The sequence below is a fragment of the Thunnus albacares genome, chromosome 1, assembly GCF_914725855.1.
Source record: "Thunnus albacares chromosome 1, fThuAlb1.1, whole genome shotgun sequence".
Lineage (NCBI taxonomy): Eukaryota > Metazoa > Chordata > Actinopteri > Scombriformes > Scombridae > Thunnus > Thunnus albacares.
The window spans coordinates 34,206,666-34,228,812 of NC_058106.1; the positions used below are offsets into that span (position 1 = coordinate 34,206,666).

General features: G+C 41.9%; 1 protein-coding gene across 2 annotated transcripts in view; it reads right to left on the reverse strand.

Moving 5' to 3' along the window:
• Positions 1 to 22,147, reverse strand: part of nav2a (neuron navigator 2a) — a 121,441-nt gene that overhangs the window by 3,140 nt on the left and 96,154 nt on the right. For both annotated transcript variants that reach the window (XM_044355734.1, XM_044355743.1), the window contains exons 19-39: positions 22,027 to 22,071; positions 21,310 to 21,470; positions 20,754 to 20,936; positions 17,336 to 17,388; positions 14,592 to 14,615; positions 14,112 to 14,186; positions 11,085 to 11,168; positions 10,865 to 10,988; positions 10,041 to 10,249; positions 7,420 to 7,592; positions 7,089 to 7,242; positions 5,917 to 6,103; positions 5,511 to 5,611; positions 5,305 to 5,400; positions 4,906 to 5,083; positions 3,858 to 4,093; positions 3,250 to 3,401; positions 2,032 to 2,103; positions 1,699 to 1,895; positions 1,485 to 1,603; positions 590 to 787 (exon numbers count right to left, since the gene is read on the reverse strand). In XM_044355734.1, the coding sequence (XP_044211669.1) occupies positions 590 to 787; positions 1,485 to 1,603; positions 1,699 to 1,895; positions 2,032 to 2,103; positions 3,250 to 3,401; positions 3,858 to 4,093; positions 4,906 to 5,083; positions 5,305 to 5,400; positions 5,511 to 5,611; positions 5,917 to 6,103; positions 7,089 to 7,242; positions 7,420 to 7,592; positions 10,041 to 10,249; positions 10,865 to 10,988; positions 11,085 to 11,168; positions 14,112 to 14,186; positions 14,592 to 14,615; positions 17,336 to 17,388; positions 20,754 to 20,936; positions 21,310 to 21,470; positions 22,027 to 22,071 (2,821 nt within the window). The remainder of the gene's footprint in view (positions 1 to 589; positions 788 to 1,484; positions 1,604 to 1,698; positions 1,896 to 2,031; positions 2,104 to 3,249; positions 3,402 to 3,857; positions 4,094 to 4,905; positions 5,084 to 5,304; positions 5,401 to 5,510; positions 5,612 to 5,916; positions 6,104 to 7,088; positions 7,243 to 7,419; positions 7,593 to 10,040; positions 10,250 to 10,864; positions 10,989 to 11,084; positions 11,169 to 14,111; positions 14,187 to 14,591; positions 14,616 to 17,335; positions 17,389 to 20,753; positions 20,937 to 21,309; positions 21,471 to 22,026; positions 22,072 to 22,147) is intronic.

A 22,147-nucleotide genomic window follows, 5' to 3' on the forward strand; every position in this document is an offset into this window, starting at 1 on the left:
GACTTCTAGTGGTCTCAGCTGGTAACTTCACAGTGACAAACAGACTCCAGGAAGCTACTGCACCCACTGAAGAGTTGTTTTTACATTTTTCTACATAATTTGTAGATTAAACTAACAAGATATGACTTTTAGAGATGCTGGTGGGCAGATTTTATCTTTTTGAGCAGAGCCAGGCTAGTGTTTTTCCTATGAGTCCAGTTTTTATGCTAAGCTAAGCTAACTAGCTGCTGGCTATAGCTTTATGTTTATAGTATAGACATGAGAGTGGTATCGATCTTCTCATCTAACTCTCAGCGAATAAGCAAATAAGTACAAATGTCAAATTATTTCTTTAATCAATCTACAGCCATGATGACGAGATGTTACTACTTCCTTTTGAAGCAGGTATCTCCTCTTTGAATTGTCAGGCGAGATTAATTAATCATAATGTGGTATTTAATAGGTAATTTGTTATGTAACAAGTGTTATTTTCTCACAAGTTTCAATCTGGTCAATTTAATTTAAATGTTCTTCATATTTTGGTTCAGTTTCCTTCATCTATTTGCACTATATTTTTTTGTTTAATAACTTCATGTGTGTTTTTGCTCACCAGTGGGTCTGCATCGCTGTCGCTCTGCGGCGGCTCTTTCCGGACTTCTCTCGGTGCAGAGTAGCCATCGAACCCCACATCCTCCGGTCGGAGCTGCAGCAGCGGCGGCCAATCAGCTGGAGTGGATGTGGCCGACCACGGGTAGCTTTCAATCACCCAGGCAGCGGGGTCCTCCCACGCCGCCCTGCGGCCGTAGAGCTACAGAGAGACAGAACGCAAGACTTAAATATACTAGAAGATGCTCTGAAGCAGATGTTAATGTTTTGGACTCATTAGACCGGCAGTGTGGCTTGAAGATTTTCTCAAGTACTGCAAAATGCTAGAAAAAAAATGACAGTAGGCAGGAGTAAAAATGCAACAAATTAAACTAATCCTACTGCACTCTTTTGAGCTCGTTTGTATTAGATTAATATTTAAAGACCATTATTCTAATTTTCATGTAACAGATGCCAAATGAAGTTTCGCAGGTGGAGATTAACTGCAGCCTCAGTAAACCAAACCGAACTGACGGTAGACAAATTTCTCTACTCGACTCTGCCTTTCAAGCTCTCCTTCACTCCCACTCAGCGGTTGCACACCGGTAATAAGCTGCTGACTAATTAAATCAGATGCTAAATACACACGGTTTAGGAGTATAAATTGAATCCATTTCACTTTGATGAATATAACTCTCCAAACAATTCTCTGTCTTACCGTTATTCTCAAACTCATTACACCTCTACCTCGTTCAGATGTATCATTTAAGGATCCTTCAGAAGTCTCTTTATTAATTAGTTTACTTGTTACAGCGAAAAAATAAAATGAAACCGATCTGTTCATTGCTTTTTAGTTCTATGAAGTGCAAATGGATATCAAGCATACACAGACAAACTAACTCCATGTGTGTGAATGTTACCTGCAGTCCCTCTCGTACAGCCTCCAGCATGTAGGGGATGATGGAGTAGTTCCAGAGATCGGTGAACCAAACCCTGGATCCCTCCACGTCCATAGGACACGACAGGAAGAGACGAGGTCCTGCAAACAGGCCGAGCACAGAGGTCAGACACCGGTTGTTTTCTACGCTGACTTTTAATAACAAATCTTTCTCCAACTGTGCGTCGTCCTCTTACCGATGGTGACGTCAGAGGAGCTGTGTGTCTCCAGGAAGCGGTTGAGATGGTGCCAAACCCGCGGGATCCAGTCGATGATCTTCACCAGCTCTACGTTGCGCGTTCGGCTGCCGATCTCCGTCTCGATCAGCTTCCTCCTCAGGTAGCGACCCAGGAAGCCTTTCACTGGCTCCATGTGGTTGGCACACAGCACCCACCTGATCAGAACACATACAGGTACATCAGGACTCAAAGATATGATACGTAATGGTAAAATGTATTTAAGACCATGTAAATCTTTATACGTTTTAAATATCTAGCAGCCAGGAATGAATGATGTCAACAGTAGTTTACCTGAAGTTGTGGTGCAGCTGCAGGTTGGGGGCAGATGACGTGGCTTGACTCATGGTGCCGATGATGTAGGGGCTGAAAGGAGAGAAAAAAGTGATTTATTATCCCCTATCATCAGGATCATCTGAACCTGACTTGATGTCCTCTAATACTTAAGACACTTGCCTTGTTGCTTTAACCCTTTACACATACTGTTCAGGTCAAAATTGACATTTAAGAGCAGTAAAAACACTCTGAACATCATTCTTTTAACCTGAAATTTTATGACTTTTCCCATAGTGACCCAGAATATACAAAGAATTTTCAACTTTTTAAATTATTATTGTGCAATTTGGATTAAATTTGACCATTATTTATTCAAAAATCAGCATTCATAAATGTTGTTGGACTCTTTACATTCAGTAACATTCATTGTTGTTATGATGTTGTTATGTTCTCCTGTTTTAAGTAACAAGGGACCTTAATATAGTGTGATTGTGGATGTTTTTTTCTCCATAAACAAATAGTATAACCTAGAGAATATGCTCTCTCTGCTCTCTGAAAACGTAATTAAGGATTTATCACTGTAGAGGAAAAAAATGAAAAGAAAATGATCATTTAGTGTATAATCTTTGCATTTAAGTGTGATTCTCTACGGTTTCCAGTTTTATGGAAAGCAGGACTGGCTCCCTTTCTGCTGAACTTTGCTCGAACCCCTGATGCTATGAATGAACTGTCTTTCTTAATACAATACCCGATCTGTGTACCACATTTATGTGTTTAATGATGTAAATATAGCCCCGCTTACACATGAACCCTTTCCTGTTAATCTGAGACAAGAGTGTGCCTTCATTACGGAAATGCCTTAATTTAATTATTGATGTGTTTCCCCTCATTGAATGTAACTATTGACTCTTTGTTCTTATGCATATAAAATGCACTCCACATCGATTCCTCTGTGGTCGCTGACAGTCACTTTGTAGGTTTCTGTGCTTTTGCGCAAAAGCTTAATAAATATACAAATATCCACCACAATCACCCATTATTAATAACTGATGATGTATTTATGAAAGGAAAATACATTTGTAGTTCAGAAATTAGGTACAGAGACTAATTATGAGGGGATACTGTGAAGGTTGAGAATATGAACAGTATTTAAGGGTTAAACTAGAACAGTTGAGTGTTGTACTCTGTTTGTGTGTGTGTGTGTGTGTGTGTGTGTGTGTGTGTGTGTGTACTGACCAGTGCTGGTAGCTGCAGTTGAAGAGGCCGTTGAAGATCTCACCAAGGGAGCTGACATGGTGCAGATTGTCCAGGATGACCACCAGAGGGCTCTCCGCCCCTGAAACACCGCTGCACTGCTCTGCTAAACTTGACAGGTACTGACGCAGCTCCTGCACACAGAGAGCCAGCATTTAAAATCACGTTAACTTTGTTTTTATCTCGGTGCATCCGGGTTCTCTGCACAGAATCTCACTGGCCTACAGCAACCAGAACGTTTAGATGATTGAAGGTCAATATTGAATTCAGATCTTAATGTGATTTTAATTGTCCTGATGAGGCAAATGAACCACCTGCTGCCCTAATTTGTAGCTAAATGACCTTACAAGTACTGGAGCCAAGATTGATTTATCCACAAAATGCTTCATGTGTTCAATGCTCTTTCATACAAAGGTCCAGTGTGACGACTTTAAATTCATTCTCTCACTTAATTCAATTATTATCTCCAAAACATAACGTCCAGTATATTAAGTGACCCACCAGTATTCAGCACGTAGTGGTTATTAAACCTTTAAACCTTTAAACCAAGACTTTTTATGACGTGTGCTAGCATCCATCAGAGTGTTTACCTTGCTGGACTTGTGGTCCACGTTGAAAGTGACGACAGCGTGCGGGGTCAGAGGTCGCCCTTCGAGCAGCAGCAGGTGTCGAGACAGCTGATTGGCCAGATACGTCTTTCCGGTGCCGCTGGGTCCCGACAGGATGACGCGTCTGTGCTCCTTCAGCAGGGAAACGTAGCGCTGCAGCATCGGCTTCGGGATCAGAGTGTCGAACACCAGCGAATCCACGCTCTCACTGCGCACGCCTAGACACACACACACACACACACACACACACACACACACACACACACACACACACGAACGTCAGTGTTATTCATGTTAAGAGAGACGACTGGTCAAGATGATGAAGATGAGTTTCTGGAAAAAACATAGATAATAGTGCCGATCCTCCATTCCATACCATCAATTGGCCTCTGTTACTGGGTCACCACCCACATATTCTAATAAACAGTATAAATAATATTAGACTAAATGATGCTTTATCAATTAAAGCTATCAAATATATTCTCATTGACTCTTTGATCACATTTTCCAGACCCCAAGGTGATGTCAAATGGTTTGTTTTGTTTGACCAACTGTCCAAAACCCAAAGATATAAAACAGAAAAAAGCTCAAAAGCTGGAACATACAAATTTTTTGCATTTTTGATGAATGACTTAAACTGTTGATCAGTTTGTTTGAACCCAAACAAAGATCAACTAGAAGATTGACTAAACTGATTCAACCAATTACATGGCTGCCTCAGGATTTCCAAACATCTCAGAATCCTGTTTTTTTTCTGACAAGACGTTCTCTTAATTAACTTAATTAACTATTACATAGTGTAAAGATCTGCATTCATGTTGGTCCAGTTACTCAAAGGAATAAGAATAACATATATAAACAACACACTTGGTTTTAAAGTGTATTTTTCTGTTTAACAATGCTGTTTTTCTCTCCTACTGTGCTGTCAGCAGACTGTTACAGATGTAGAAAAGTGATAACTTTGTAGACAGACTGGCAGCACCGGCACGGCGTTATCGTTTGCATTGTAGTCTTCACGTGGCGTCGGTACCTTTGAGCTGGATGTTGATGGTGTTGCTGTCTCCCACCAGGTAACCGCAGGGCAGCAGCTCGGGCGTGTGGGCGGCGCTGGGGCTGCTGGGCCGGTGGATTTCCCCGATGTTGTATCCCTCCACGCTGTCTGAGCTCAGGCCCAGCTGGCTCACCGGGTCCACGTGGGTGGTGTACTCCTGTTGGACAAGTCTCGACATTTAGAGGATGTTGTTGCGATGTTTCTAAGCTCTAATGCTTTTCTGGCAATAAATGAAAATGTGATTGCTGAACAGAAGCACGTATCAGTGTGATAGATCAACATTTCCAAGATCAGATATCTTTAGAGAGCGTTAACCTGTTTTCAAAAAATAACACTGATATACAATACTGTATTGTGGTTGTCCCTGTTGGCTTTTACCTTGAAAAGGCGCCGGACCACTCCGTCCAGAACGTCCCATTTGGTTTTACCACTCACACCGATGCAACCAATCAGGAAGTGACGAGACCGGCCCTCCTGCGATGGAAAAACACAGCTGAGCCAAGACACCACAACGCCTACAGAAGCGGCTCAGTAACAATCTTTACACAACAGTTTTCAAGTTGTATTTTTCCATCAGGTCTCACCTCTCCCCACTTGCTGTCCTCGTCTAGGCTGACAACGATCTTCACGTGTCGCCCCTCCTTCCTCATCCCTCCCTCTCCGCCGATATCGTCCAGCAGCATGTCTGACAGGACAGCGGAGCAAAGTCAGATGAGTTTCATTGCATTTCCCATTACCGTGACCATGATCCGTTACCAGGATTGTTAGTTGAGAAACCATATGGGTCAACAGCTGATTTGAATCACTCAAATGACAGAATTGTTTTTAATCAGTTTGTTTTCTGTTGAAGACATCTGGATACCACAGGGATCCAACTATAAATATCTGACGCACATCATGTGTCATCTGTTTATTTGAGGAAATTATTCCCTCTCTGTCTGTGCTAATCTCATACAGTCTTGAAATGCCATGACATCAGCTCCGTCTTACCCAGGCTGGTGGACTCGCTGGTGGTGAGGTTAAGGCTGTGCTGGGAGAGCCCCGGCCCGGGCCCCGGGGCCTGGCCGTGTGCGTGAGGGGGAGGAGAGGATGAGATGGAGGCCTGGGAGCCCGTCCTGCTGCCGTGGTTCTCCACCTTCAAACGGTCGTTCTCTGCCTTCAGCTTCTCGATCTGCAGCTGCACATACACACAAACACACTGATAAACATACTGTACCATGAAATACGCATGCAGTACTTCCATCATAGTTTCACCACAGTTAGACCAGAGGTGTAACAGTTTCATCATCATCATCATCATCATTCATCAACTTTAGTTATAGCTCCTGTGTGCCGGTTGTGTGATCAAATGTCTCCTTTCACATTTCTGCAAAATCTAATCAGAAGTATGTTAGATGAAGAAAATTGTAAAAGGGCAGCAGGGACATTTATGCTTCATAAAGGGTGAATAAAAAGTTAAAAAAAACTGCTGCCACACTCTCCAAATCAGTGATTTCACAGCTGGTGGTTACCATTAACTGTCAAAACCAAACCTAAACCTTTGCTCTCAGATCTGCTCAACCTTATCTTAAGTAACTGGAGGTTTTTTGGGGGGGTCTGCTGTTCCCTGTAATCTTCCCCACAACACAGTCAGCAACCGGAAGAACTACGCATATCTATTGTTTTCCTTAATAAATCATCCTAACACATCTTGTTGATGGTGTGGTCTTTGCCAGTGAAGTTTCAGGAGCAGCACCACACCTCAACTACGCCACATCCGGCATTCCTATAAATACCACCTAACCCCTCTCCTCTTCTCTCTCTTATTCTTCTCTCTTCCTGTTTCTTCATGATTCTTCCTCTCCCTCGAAGGGTTCTGAGGAGGTCCGCTATTGCTTGGGTGCTGCAGCGGATTCCCCACAACGCAGTCAGCAACCAGAAGATCTAATCATATCTTTTGTTTTCCTTAATAAATCATCCTAACGCATCTTGTTGATGGTGTGGTCCTTGCTAGTGAATCACTGACTGGGGTGTGGCCAAAAAGTGAAAGTGAAAATTTCAAGTGACAAAGAGCTGTGACTTTCTTTGCACTATGATTTAGCTGCTGATTCATCTTGTAATGTGAATTACTCTGATGTATATTCCAGTGTTTGGTGTGGTTTGTGTTCTGTTCGCCCACAGACCTGCATGCGGTTCATGGCCTCCCGGAGCTGATCCAGCTGATGTGCAGAGCTGAGAGCCTCCAGGCGGATGTCGGTCAGTTTCATCTCCTTCTCCCTGAGCTCACTACGCAGCTGCATCACCGTCTCTGCCTCGCTGTCCAAACACTCCGACAGTCTGTACACACAAACACACACACAAGCAGTACAGATACATGAGATACCGCAGTAGTGTTTGTTAGATCTCCCATCAGTATTGATTCAACTACAGACCACAATTTATTTAATATCTATGTGCTATAAGCTATATGCACAATAATCCTGCAATCACACGCAGATGTTGATGTGTACGTACAGCGTGTTGGAGTGCGTGTTCCTGAGCATGTGGCTGCCGGCTGTGGAGCTGTTGTGGGGCAGTTTGGGGGAGGACGGCAGCGACGAATCCGTCATCTCCTCAATGTCGGAGTGAGACGAAGCCGACTTGGGAGATTTCTTCTTGCTGAACGCTTGTTTGAAGGAGCTTCGCAGCTGCAGGTAGGGAAACATAAAAAGAGAGAGAAGGCGATGAGCAAGGTGACGGAAACGCTCACGAAAAACACACGGCCGAGAGGGAGAGGAGGACTGTGCCGGGAAAACTAGAGGAAAACAGCGGTGAAAAAGTGCAAGTGAATCAGAGGGAGAAAGAAGTTATGGGTAGATTGTCTTATGACTTGAGCTTCAGCTCTAAACACTGAGTGTGTGTGTGTGTGTTTAATGTGTGTGAGGTTTACACTGGTTTTTCAAAGAAAGGTCGGGTGTATGGCTATTTATCTAAACTTATTGCTCATTGTTTTGTTTTTATTTGTTTTTATTTGTTTTTTATATTTAAAATACAAAAGTTAATGTGTTCACTGGAGCTTGAAGTACTTGTTACTAGATGTATGTGTGCATGCTGAAAGTTATGAAAATATTAATATAATTTGTACCATAAGAACTGTGTAACTGAACCATTTCTTGTTTTGTTTTTTTACTTGCTCAGTGGGCCTCTGATATATAATTAGCAGCCCATGCTCATTTTTTTAAAAAAAAATCTGAATATTTTTTGGGTGAAAATCTGTAAATAAATAAATAATACAACAAAAACAATGAGCCACATAAACTACTGTATATTAATATTTTTTGAGGTTGTGTTTAAAGGAGGAATCCACCCTGAGATATTCGTACACTCTTATCGACATGATTTCATGAGTTTATGATGTTTGTGAAGAAGTGATGCCATCACATGTCATTCTTTTGGGGGGGAACTTACTCATAACTTGCATCGTCTGAGTAAAGCTTTTTGACAGACTCCTGGGTTCTCTGCTGAATACATGCAGGAGGAACAACATTACTCTACTGAAGAGGCTGTAGGCGCATTGCATTCTGGGTGTTTTTACTGCTTTGGAGTAGGAATTAGTCTCTGTGACTCGCGCTCTTTTTTCCTCAGCTATAAAAAGCAGCCTCTTTGATTTTGATGGATTGAACCCGAGACATGATGTTAATTAGTGTTTTTGACACAATCACTAATACCCTAATACCCTATTTTGCTGACAGTGTTTAAGTATTTCAGGGTGTATTTTCCCTTTAAGAGCTGGCTCAAAGTCCCATAAGAGCAGTGTTCAAGGGGAAAAGCGGTGCTGGAGGGGAGAGGAAGGGTTACTACGGAGGTAACAGGAGACAGGAGGATAGGAGGAAAAGGACAGAGGTTAGTAACCTAGAAAAGATGCAGAGGGGTTAAGGCTGCTTTGTTTCTTTCACACAGTGTACCATTCTTACCTCATAGACCTGCCACATGAAGCGAAGCAGAGGAAGACAGAGAGACAAAACAGCACATGTTCATATGGGTTTGAGTGTGTTAATGTGTTATGGAAGGACAAAGATTAAACTAGAGGCCCCTACAGGACTAAAGCAAATTTGATTCGACTTCCAGGCAGCTGCAAGCTAACGCTACATCACAACCACCATGAAACCGAGAGTCTTTCATGATCCATTATAAACTCTCTCCAACACATACAGCCCCTATACACTCCACGTCACGCGCGCTGTATGAGCACCTGCACGGAGGAGCCTCCTGTGGGGTCTCATCTACACAAACTCTGACAGCTGGAAGCACATTCACACACACACACACACACACACACACGGGAGGGTCGTTTATTATCACTGTAACCTAAAGCAGGAAACTCTACACGAGCTCACGTCTTTCAACAGCTACCAGAAAGCATCACACTGCACCTCCTAAAATTCATGATGACCACAGGCGGCTAACACAACATCGTTTCAGGCTACAGGACTGACAGAAGAAACATATATAAAAAAGTTGCATACGTCATCGTCTCTGACTTGTCCTCCGGTGCACAAAAACGTCTTGAAACAACAAAAAGGAAAAAGTTCATGTCTAAAGTGATGCAAAAAGTTTTGTTGTAAAATCACTACACAACTAGTAAAACACAACTATTGACTGAGCTGAGATTACAATAGGACTAAACACTACCCAATGAGCACTGAGAGTAATTTGCAGATCAAAAGTTTCAACAGCTTTTATATTTTAAAATGTAGTTAGAACCTGTTTCACATTGAAATCTAGTCATTTACATACTGTCCTATATACCCTAAACCAATTTTCAGATAAATTTAGCACAATTTAATCAAAATGTCTTTATTTTGACCTGCAAATTACAAAATCAGTCATTACTTGTTATATAACTGGAATAAATTTCATATAAATCCTGAGTGTATTCACCTTTTCCCCAGTGAAAGACGCCTAAAAGAGGAAACCCAAACATGTGAGATCAACACACACACACACACACACACACACACACACACGGAAATACACAAAGAGACAAAGACAAAAACACCACAAACCACAATGAGTCCTGGCTTGCAGCTTGTGCGTCACGTATCACTTTTCTTTAAATTGATCATTATCATTCTTTCGCTTTTTTGACGTCTTACCCAGTTCTTCTTGTTCTTCTTCTTGTTCTTTGCGTCAGAGTCCATGTTGGAGCCTACGCTGGAGTGGCTGGTCGCACTGGCGACGCTGCTGACGCTGTCGGAGGAATGCTGCCTCCTGATGCGCAGGTCTGGCTGCTGATTCTGCTGCTGCTGCTGCTGTTGTTGTTGTTGTTGTTGTTGTTGTTGTTGTGAGGTGCCGTTACTACCAGCTGAGGAGAGATATATTAAATGTCAAATATCATCCGATCAGTGTTGACGCTTTTGGATATGACAGAGGTTTTACTTTGACATCAGTTAAAGAAAAACTGCTTATTCTGCAATGAAATTTCATTTAAATTCATTAAATTCTTTGTCCAGTTATGTTATCAGAAGGCAATTCTTCATTTAAAGACAGTAGGGCATGTCAAAGCTTCCTTCTGTTAAACTGGTGAATTGGGGTGTCCTGCCCTTGTGTGCTGACAACTCTAAAAGACTTTAAAGAGGCTTTTCCGAACAAGAAGAAGCCTGCGTGCTGTTTGAAGCTTATAATTAAAACATTTTATTGATAAACTGGTCTACCAGGTCCGCCCAGACCTACAGAAGATCCTTGTCAGATCGAAACTTTGTCTTTTTTTATGAATGAAACATTCTGGATGCATATCGTTCTCACAGTGCTCAGGATTTTTGCATCATGTGTCCTGTAATGGCTTTTCTGATGCATCTAAAGACAAGTAATGCAAAGAAATTTCTATTATCTACAGTCAGCTTTAAAGATACTGGCACAAAATTCAACAAATATCAACTCTTAAAGATCTCTACTGGATGAATGCAGAGTTTGTCTCTACCTGTCCTGTCCCCTTTAGGTGTGAGTTCAGGCGTGTTGATGACTCCGTTGATGGCAGCCTGAGCGACGGCGTTCTGCTTCTTCAGCAGCTCGATGGTCTTCCTCAACTCATTCAGCTCAGAGTCCTAACACAGGGACGTGACAAGAGGATCAATCCGACACATCTACCGGCGTGACAGTGAACGTGCACTTTGGTTTAACCGACTGTGCTGCACACAAACCTTCTGCTCCGCCGTCAAGGTGAGACTCTTCAGTCTGATGGTCATGTTGCCCAGACTCTGCTCAAACGCTGCCACCAGGTGAGCCTACCGGAGAGACAAACATGTTATAAATTGATTAGTTAATAAAATTTCACATGTATCGAACACTTTCCATGTCAGAATTTCCAACTAGTACATAAACACACCAAATAATGATGGCTAAAGAAAGATACATCTTCCAATTTCCTAACAAACACAGTCAGAGGTTAAGACAAAACCTCTTCAACTTCACAGGCTGAGATAAAAACTTGAAAATGCTCCTAATCTACTATCTTCACTCTTCTAAGTACAGTAAAGTGGTTTTCTCATAAATCTCTTCTACAGCTGTATCTATACTGAGAGGAGTCCAGCCTGGATTGCATCTCAGTGTCTTTCCCCCACCAGCTGCTGCTCCTGGAGGGGTAAAGGTTTAAGGGGAGCCAGAGTGCTGAGCTGCCCGCTGCAGGTTGGCGCCTGCTGGATGCCATGGGAGCAGAGTAAGCCTCTCTGACATCACTTTACAAGCTGCAGAGAGCCAACTGGGCTGCTAATGATGGATTGGAGTTGATTTAAGAATATACGGGAATGAAAACATCTCCGCTGAGCTGTGCAGCAGAAACCTTGAGCTGGGAAAATGAACCTAAACAGGCTACAGGATCTGAATGATCGGATCTGAGAGAATGCGACCTTGGGACTAAAACCCAAACATGACATCAGTCAGGTAATTCTCATACCAGAATGAAAATATACCCAAACCCAAATAATCATGCAAAACAATAACAACGTGTGATAAGTGGTTATCTTCTGTAGGTTGTTCTGAACAGGTTCCCACACTTAAAATAAACAATGAAGCCAAATCCTTTACATCATCTTATCCAAATACAGTCATTGGAGACATTTATTCCTTTTACAACCAAAGACAGTCCTGATGACATAAGTCATCTTCAGGTAAACCTCTTGACTACAATTTGGGTGATTTTTATGTTAAACCTTGGACTGATGGACTTCTGGTTGCGATAGTTTGCACTGTATGTGGATAAAGTGAAAGAAGTGTGGGGGTAAAGCTGAAAAAAGAGGTGTTGTTCTTACTGTCTTTGTGTTTTATACATGAAATGATTTCTGGCAAAGTGATAACAACATGGGCTTAAAGCAGGCGGGACTGCGTGCAAACAAAATTGCTTAACATCCAGTTTTCCACCTTTATTTCCCCTTAAGTAGCTTTACGGTTGGAAAAATTCAACACCGCCTGACAGTATAATATATATTCTGTATCAACTTGTTCCAACTAAAGCTATGTGATGTTTATACTGGTTAGAAATATTCTAAACAAAGTCTGACATGGCAGCACTATGAAAAAGTAAATATTTTACATCTTGTGCACAATTTTATATACACATTTCCCCGAAATCCAGACTGACATATTTGGTATCTTTGGGGATCACTACTAGAATTTCAAATACAGCTGTATGGGTCTGAATAATGTTTGGCTTAAGAGGTTAAAGTAAATGAAACAAATAGATTTAAAGGGAACAATTGTGGAAATGCAAAGATTGCAGTTATTGTGAATGCATCAGTTAAACAAGGTGAAGCCTGATGATTCTTCACTATATCAGACTTTAGGCTCAACAAATATAAATAATCTGCAGATGCCTGCAGGACGTGTATGTGTGTGTGTGTGTGAGATTTGAGTAAAGTGTTGAGTGATACGTGATTCAAGTCATGACTTTTTGCAGCAGGAGATGTTCTTAGATTCTCAGCCTTGGGGGGGTTTTGAGGTGTGTTTGGATAATTCATCATCCGTCTGTGGCGTGTAATCAAATATTCAAACCGAGCCCCTCCCCCCCACACACCCTTCAACCCCACCTCCTGATCCCCCCACTACCCCCCATATCCACTGTATCCTCTCTGCGTTATTCTTTCAACACTCACACCAACGCCTTCCTGTATCCAGACGTCATTAGCTGTAAATCTCGAGTCCACATCTGGGACAGTCCCTCAGCAGTGTGCCGAGACTTGACTCCCCCGCTGTAATCTAACACCTCTGCCTTCCTTCCATATCTCTAATCTGCAGGTAAAAAACACCGGCGTGCACCGACTCAGGTAGCAGATTACAGGCGGAGCGTGGCAAGACTTGTGCAATATAGAGGGTAGTGTGGCAGAAAGGATCGTGTCTGGAGACGCTCGGAGAGGTTTTTCTGATGGTTCTGCCAGATGTAAAATTACACCTTCTAGCAGTAAAGTGCTGTGTGAGAGCTATCTGCTCAGTATTTGATGAATATCACAAAATGTTCTTGCGTGTGTTTGGGAAACGTTCGGGTGCCAAATTTCACAGCTTTTTAAAGCCGAGTCTGTCTTTTGGCAAAACAACTTAAATCTTAGTCTGCTTCAAGTCGTAACGTATTGATTACATGTATTTTCTAAAATTATTATACAAACACAGTAATTACATAATTTTCACTTTCACTTCCAACAGCTCATAACTGTATTAAGAGTTGGAACGTGCACCTTCAAAAGATCAACCTGTTGATTGTTTTTTTATTATTCTTCCTCCGTGTTTTTCAATTCTACATTTATTAAATGTCTTTAAAAAAAAGAGTTTCATTTCCAGATCCAGAAAAATGTCATGTCTCTCTCAAATTGATGGCAATATGTCATTGATGTGGCTAATAAAATAGTAAAAAAACAACAACAAACAAACAAAAAACAACAACAACAACAGTGTACATATCAGAAAAATGTAATTTTTGAAATTTTTATGTATTTTATATGTAATATAGTGTATACGTCAATACATGATTGATATAAAATAATTTCAAATATCATTTTTGGCACATTTGCACAGCCTTTGTTGATTAAACCTGCACAGTTTTAACGAGCATTTTAGTAATTAATTTCTTGGATCGATTAACACTGGAAGGAAACCATACAAATGTTAAAATATGCTTGATCAGGAGTGTGTGTGTGTGTGTGTGTGTGTGTGTGTGTGTGTGTGTGCGCTTGTTCACTTACATTGGCACTCAGCTGTGTCGTCAGGGCGGAAACTTTTTCCTGGGAGGCGTCCAGCTCCCTGCGTAGCTTGCGGATCTGAGGACGTAAAAAAAAGCACAACATAAAAAAAAAACCCAAGACAAAGGCGTACATACCTGCTTCATAAGAGCATGCAAAGCCAAACACGCACACACATAAACACGCATCCAAAAAAATACTGTATCAACAAAGGAGGGAGGCTCCCAGATTATAGCTCTGATATGTTCACCCTCAGAGGTTAAACATAGCGGATGTATAAAGGAGCACATACAGGTGTACACAGGTGTTCAGAGAGGAACAAGGGCCTGTTACAGGGTCAGTCACAATACAGTTACATGTGTAACTAGATACAATTATGAAAACGCCCCCCCCATGTTTCAACAAGTCCAACTACTGCACACCAGAAAATTAAAGAGCTGAGAAAACACAGGATAGCAGATCGGTGGGCGGGCTGACGCTTACCTCCGACTGAGACTTCTCCTCATTCTGTAAAAACAAACATCAGAAGAAAGAGAAAATCATTAGAAGACGTACTGACTGAATTCTGACACGCTTTAATGACAAAGAAGAGCACTTGAAGCTGCCGGAGGTCAGACTGTACATGTCCTGACTCCCTTTTTTTGATTTATTAGCTCCATGGAGACGAGCTTTATAAACTGTGGAGGAGATTGTCTGGTGTAATATGTCTGGAAAACAAGAGATATCCTCCTGAAGGCATTTCACTGACATTTCTCTGTGTGTGTGTATGTGTGTGTGTGTGTGTGTGTGTGTGTGTGTGTGTGTGTGTGTGTGTGTGTGTGTCCTATTGTCTCCGTTGGCTGCACACAGAACAATAGTAAGAAAAGACAGCTAGGCAAATTCATGTAGAGGGAGAGCACGCAAAGCAAAGGCTCGCACGCACACAACACGCCCTGCCGATGTTCGTCAAAACACTGAAACATGCGACACCCACATTTACATGTAAACAGGCTGCAACGGGCAGAGAAACACCAGGAAACCACCTGACTAGAGCAGTCAGTTAAATTTAAATCAGTTTGGGACCAAAAGGTTTCAATTTTCAAGCCTTTTATATTTCATACTTTGGCGCCATCACGTACTAATTTTCAGAACGACACAATCATTGTCTCAGTTTTGCGCAAAAACTTGTGTCAGCGGAATAATTTGAAAGATTTTATCACTTAGTAGTGATAATAGTTTAAATGAGACGTCAAAGAAATCAAGATAAAATTTTCCTATGAACTTGAGCCTGACTGATGCGGGACTTTTGAGGCACATACCAATATCGATATTTGATAAATGAATATATCGGCAGCTTTTCTGTTCATAAACACACAAAGACATGATCGTATTAAGTGGGATTGAAAAATTAACTAGTGCTCTCTGGTGGATAAATGATGTAATGGAGACAAACATATCTTTGGCATGTCTGTACTGAAGTTTCCTTTTACTTGTCTGCCAACATATACCGACCAACATAACCCCTCTGTGACAGCAGCAACAAAGCAGAAAAGCTGATAATTAATGATTTTTTTTTCCCGTCCGGTTCCACTTTTCAACCACTTTAGCACTGAAGCAGGTTTCAACAGCCTCATGTGTCTGTGCTTGTACACTAGTGTTGAAGCACATGTGTTCAGTGTCTTGAATGGATGGATGGTTTGCAAAATGCCATCTGTCTGCGCACCCGAGCAGAGCTGTCAATCATGTACACATGACCAGCTGATCCTCGATAAACAAACAGAGCAACGTGTCTGTCGCAAAACGACTCTCACTGTGACGCAAAATCCTGCTGTCAACATCATGGCAGTGAAGCCGAGTGTTTACAGGCTTTTTTTCTGTGTAAATAAATAAACAGAAGGGTTGGTTTTCATGGTATATGTGGAATATGGAATTTCCAAACATTAGATTAGATTTTCAGATACGAAGCATCTGATGGCACATGAAAGCACATTTGAGGAGACGTCAGCCTCAGACAGCCATTTACTCATATGCTACTCATAAAAAAATTCTGCAAGCATCTGTTCTGTGCAATTATACATTTGATTTACAGCAATATTTAACTCCAACAGAACATAAAAAGCAGAATGAAGCACTATTGCACCCTGCAGTCCTCCTCCTCAACCCTACCGTTTGTTGCCAGGACGTGACGGTGCCCGTCAGAGATAAAGTCGCCATCATTTTGCCTTCCGCTCTCTTCCCCCCCTCTGATTTCAAAACCTGTGACTTCTCTGGCTCGAAGGACCATCCGGTGCCGAGCAGGGATACACTGTCTGAGAGTTTCTGTGCTACACCTGCCCAGGTGAGTGAACCAGCCCACAGAGGGAGGAGCTATGATGCGGAGCATTCGGTTCTGATTGGCTACTGTGTGAATGTGGGCTGTCCCCATATGTTCCTGTGTGATTACAGCCAGACCTTCTTCTCACAGAATGTTTGAGTCAGATCTCTGGATGGATTAGAGGGTAAATGTGTAACAGCATATTTGCCAACTCTAGTATTTCATAATTTTGAAGACAAAGGGAGAAACTGGTTGTTCTGGTTTCTACGACTGAGCGATACTTGCTGCTTTGCAAAGATTTTCTGAAATGAAATGTTGAAATTTAGAGGCCACTACAGTAAAGGCTGTCAATATTTGAGAGTCAAAAAGATGTCGACACAATGTTGAGATGTCTCAATGAGTGAAATGTCTCAACAACTATTGGACGGATTGTCATGAAATGTGGTACACACATTCATGTCCTCCTCAGGAAGCTGAATCACTTTTCATCCAGCTCCATCATCAGATCGAAATGTCACTTTGTCAAATCATTTGGTGTATGTCCAAATAAACTAAACCTAATGACATTCCCATCAGTCTCAGCTGTACATGTACTAATTACCAAATGTTTGCATGCAAATATTGTTTCACATCAACATGTCAGCAGCTAGCTCAAACCACCAATGTGCCTAATTATAGCTTCACAAAGCTTCTGGCTTTAGTCTTGTTGAAGAATTGTGACGAGATATGTACCGTGCAGGACGTATTTTATCTTTATCAAAAAATAATTTTCACTGCCATCTGGTGGACAAATGATGTAATGGCAACGCAAAATGTACCTAAAAACATAGTAATTGAAATAAAAGCAGTGTTTCAGTGTCAATATAATACACCAGGTATTGTTCCCATGATATCCAGCCCGTATTAACTCCTGATGTTTTATCTGCGGACTCACCGTGGAGTAAATAGAAGAAGTGCTGGAGACCAGAGACAGGGATGATCCATGAACTGAAGAGACAAAAACCACAAGTAAAAGTGAGGATTAGAAAGTACACACAACATTAATAAGACTATAAACAGACCTCCCACAGTCTCCCAACACAACCCACCCACCCGGCTCCGACTCTGCCCACCCCCAACAGCGTTCCTCCCGCCTGCCCCGACTCGACTACCCGCCTCCTCCTGAACATAATGACTGCAGCTCTGCAGTCATAAAGATAAAAGTCCTACACGTTACAGTTGGACTGTGGTGCAACTAATGAGAGCCTGAGCATTACTCCGCTAATGACTCAGCTGCTAATCACACATCAAAGGCCAAACCACAACGCCAGCACTGTTTCCTGCATGGGAGCAGATTAGAAAGGATCAGGAGCGTGATGTCATCAACCCCACCGAGAGGTTGGGTTGATCCCAGCAGGTCCGTTCATTCACCTCACAGGGAGTTGACAAATGTTTACTGAGAGCTCACTTTTATCTTACTTTGTTCTAGAAAAGCAAGGTGTGCTGGGAGCCACATTAAAGGAGAATACTGACTCAGATTACTGCTGTATGGTTTGGATTCATCAACCAGTTTTTTTTTTTTTATCAAGATTTTTTAAACATGTTCTCATTGTTTTGTATCAAATTTAATTGCTCAAGATGAAAAAAGAAGATGAATCACACAATGAGGCTTTTAAAGTTTTATTAAAACTTCCATGTCTTCGGGTGACTGGCATCAAGCGGGTTATAATTTAATGTAGCAGACGCCAGACATCAATTTATTATCTTATTGTGATATGCTCTGTTGTGATCTGAGAGGTTATCAATAAAATGGAACCGACTTTTATTGTTTTCATCAGTCGTAGGTCGTTTTGTGGTAATTTGCTGGTTTGACTTTTCTGTTAAATCCAGTTGATACGGGATAAGAAGATTTGAGTTGGCAGAAGTGTATTCTTTCTTTATTACAAACATTTTTTCTCTCAGTTGTCCTGTTTTCTGGCTTTTCAGCCTTTTTCAGTCCGCAGCTGTTTGACATTTTATCTTCAGGCATAGTGTTTATTTATGTGCACTATATAGTGCTGATTTTGCTAGTGAGACAAATCTCTACTTTCTTTTAGTTTTTTTCCTCTGTTGTCGTAACAGTGAGAAAAATCATCATGAAAATCACACATTGGTGCATTCTGAACATTTCTCACAGGTTTGTTTTCCTCCTCAGTCATGCAGATAGTGGTGTATTGTTGTCAATATATTGTGTATTAGAGTTTATTGAAAATCCACCATAATCATGCCGTTATTGCACTTTGAGAGTTTAACTAAATGTAAAAACAGAAGGTTTCTTCTTGTTCACTATAATGCATTATCCACATAAGTTGTTTTGCAACCAATGCAAGCATGTAAGACAGGCATTGTTTCTTCTACAAAAACAAAAAAAAGTCCTCAATAACTTCAACTAAGATTACTGTGAGCAGAAAATAGGAACAACTCTTAGATAAGAGTCTTTATACTTTTGTCTCTAAGACATAAGAGTATAAAGAATCAGTAAATCTCTTATGGAAAACATGGTTTCTACAGACATAAGAACAGGGTGGGGAGGGTGTATGAGGTGACAGAGTATAGCTGCTCTCAAACAGGTCAGGTCCGACAAAGTGTTGGGTGGATGATGGGACTTTTGTCCTGTCAATCTAACAACGGTCGGGTAACTCTACACTTCTGCAACATTTCGCCTGTACACGCAAACCTCATGTCCTCTCAGACACACACAGTGACCCTACACACACACACACAAAACACAAAGAGAGAGAAAGTAATATTGAAGGTTTCTTGTATGTCACCACCTCTCTCTCTCACGCCTCTCACTGTGATACCTATAATTATCACCTGTTAAAGGGGAAGGGATTCGGCGAGGTGGGGAAAAAAAGAGTGAGACAGATACAGCTATGCTACGAGGAGTGGGGGGGGGGCAGGGTAATAATAAGTTAGTGCTCATGTACTTTCACAACTCCAGGCGAAGTTCAACAGGCGTTTGCTCAAGACAATCGTCATATAAAGTAGCTGGAACGATAGATCATTGACAGCTCCATCCTTCTCTTAGATTGTGCTGTCATGAGTCTTTGCTTCAAAGTTTAACACTGAAAAAACATGGCCGCCGTCCCCTAAACTTATTGTTTAATTTGAAGGTAAGCATCTAGCTGAGTTTCAAGTTTGTGATATTATATGATATTTGTATATCTCTCTCATGGCAGCATCAATATCAAAACCGCACTGCACATTGGAGTATTTCTGCAATTCTGTAGTTTGTATGTCCTGCTTCTTACAATGTGATTGAAGGAATGACTTGAAACAGTTTTTCATTATGGGGTTCATCATCCTAAAAAACGCAAGATGAGCCGAACGCTGATGTATAGAGTGACGTACGCATCTGGTGGAGCTGAACTGATTCTCAGAGGATGTTTTTTCACAATCTGGTAAAGAAAACTGACCTTTCTAGATGAGGTCTGAATTTACAAGGTTTCTTACAGAACTTGCACACAGCTGATCCCCAGAGGGCGTTTACAAAAGCGGTTTCGGTGTCGCTGGATTTGATCTTCAGTTCTTTGTCTGTCTCTCATGTGGCCCCTTTCCCCCTGTTTATTCCTCCCTCCTTCACTTGCAGGCTGCAGAACTCCGCAGCGTTGTATCTCATTAAACTGTCAGGTGTGTAATCAGTGTGTGATGTTGATGAACCCATTTTCATTGATCGACTGTTGACTACACAGTCACGTGAAGTCATCGACAGTTTTCACCATCATGGAAACGTGAGACTTTACTTGCAGAACAAAATGGCTTCTGGCTGCATTGAGGTTTGTTGTTTACAGAAATGCAAGTTCACTGCCAACTGTGTTTTTTTGTTTAACATTATTGAAGAGTTTAAGGCCGGAGTTTGTTCCTCTGAATCAAAGCGCTGTGTTTCTATGGCACTGAGGATTGAGCAGACTCCAGCGGAGCAACCTCGCCTCAGCGGTGAGTCTGCCTGCTGGTGGGAAAAGCACGGCTGGGTACTTTTCCCAATAAACAAGCTTATCAAAAAAACAAAGCCGAACCAAAGCAGATTATGGATTTCTAAGGGGATAGAGGGCTTTTCTTAGAGGAGCGGTTGTAATCCTCTCTAATGTTCTATAAACAAATGGAATAATAATTCTTTTGGCACAGGGATGTGGAATAAGGAAGGGGAGGGTTCAGTCATAGAAAGATGGAGGTATTAAAGTCTTGAAAAAGGATTACACCTAATTACCGATTTCACCAAACGGCTGTGGAAAACAGGGTTAGGACTCACACAGAGTCAATGAATATTCAGTACACTTGTCTTATATCTGTCCATCCTTCCTTCCTTCCTTCCTTCTCTCGTCTCCTCTTACCTTCCTCGAAGCCGTCCCTGAAGGAGCCCGATCGGCTCATGGTGCGAGTCTTCTCGTCGAGAGACATGCACGAGTTCCTCAGGCGGTTGTCGCCGCAAGGGTCGAAGGAGACGTCCTGATTGGTCAGGCTGTTGTTGCGCATGCCGGCGAGGTTGATCTGAGCTGCTGAGGTCGGGCTGGACGCTGTGACAATGATACAGGAAATGATATATAGGTAAAACAAATAATTCCTTTTCTTTATCAATTCATCTGATAATTGTTTGGTTTATAAAATGTCAGAAAATTTCCCAGAGCCCAAGGTGAGGTTTCCAATCTATTTGTTTTGTCCAAACAACAAAGATTCAACTTACAATGATAGAAAAGTGACAAATTACTGTTGATTTATTCAATATTAATCGATTTGACTCATTTTATCACTGTACTGCTAACAGATGTTTAATCCAGTTAAATGCAGAATAAGAGTTATGTTAATTTCTCTCACTTGAAAGCCTACTATCTCCAAAATGTAAACTTTTTTGAAACTAAAGGTGGACTGCTGGGTTTCGGTGGTGCATACCGAGCTGTCCAAAGTTGAAGCGGGTGCCGGAGGGGGAGGTGAGGCTGGAGCCGGGGGAGAACGGGGAGTTACTGGCTGATTCCTGCAGCCCACTGGTGGAGTGGGAGCGCAGCCAATCGCGGCCCTCCTCGTGGCCTCGCAGCTGAGGGGTCGGGCCATACCTACAGGAAGTCAGAGACGAGGTTAGCGATGCGGCAAGGACTCAAAACACAACAGGTGATTTCTGTGATTTTACAAGAGAAAATGATCTGTATTGACATTTTTATGATTTTCACAATCAGTGTTTTTTTTTCATTTAAGCAATCAGATTAGTAGCCGGGATCATCGGATGAATCAGACGCTGAAACAAGGAATTACAACAACGTGAACATAGCCTGATTCTCAGCTGTGAGCAACATAAACCGGAGGAGGGGGAGGGGGGGGGGGAGGAAAAAGCAGAAAAGAAGCCAAAGAAAATTTGACCCCCAAATCAAGCCAGCTACAGTATGACACAGTGACAGCTCTGTACGATGACAAAGTGACATGCCTCCTCACAGAAGCACAACACGACAACACAGGTGCCAAACATAAACTTCAAAAGCTTTTAAAAGCGTGAGCACAAGCCTCGAAGAGTGAGAGAGAATGTAGAGATGTAAGGAAAAAAGGACAGAAAACATTTTTGGTGAACCGGTGTGTGCAAAAAAGCGCAACATGTCCAGCAGGAAGTGAAGTCAGTACCTGAGTCCCTTCTTAGGCAGAGTGTTTCTACCACAGTGTGGCCCGCTGTGGGAGAGAAACACTTCAGATGGGGAAAGCAAAAGAAACAAAGAGGCAAGGGAACATGTGGCTGCATCTCTAC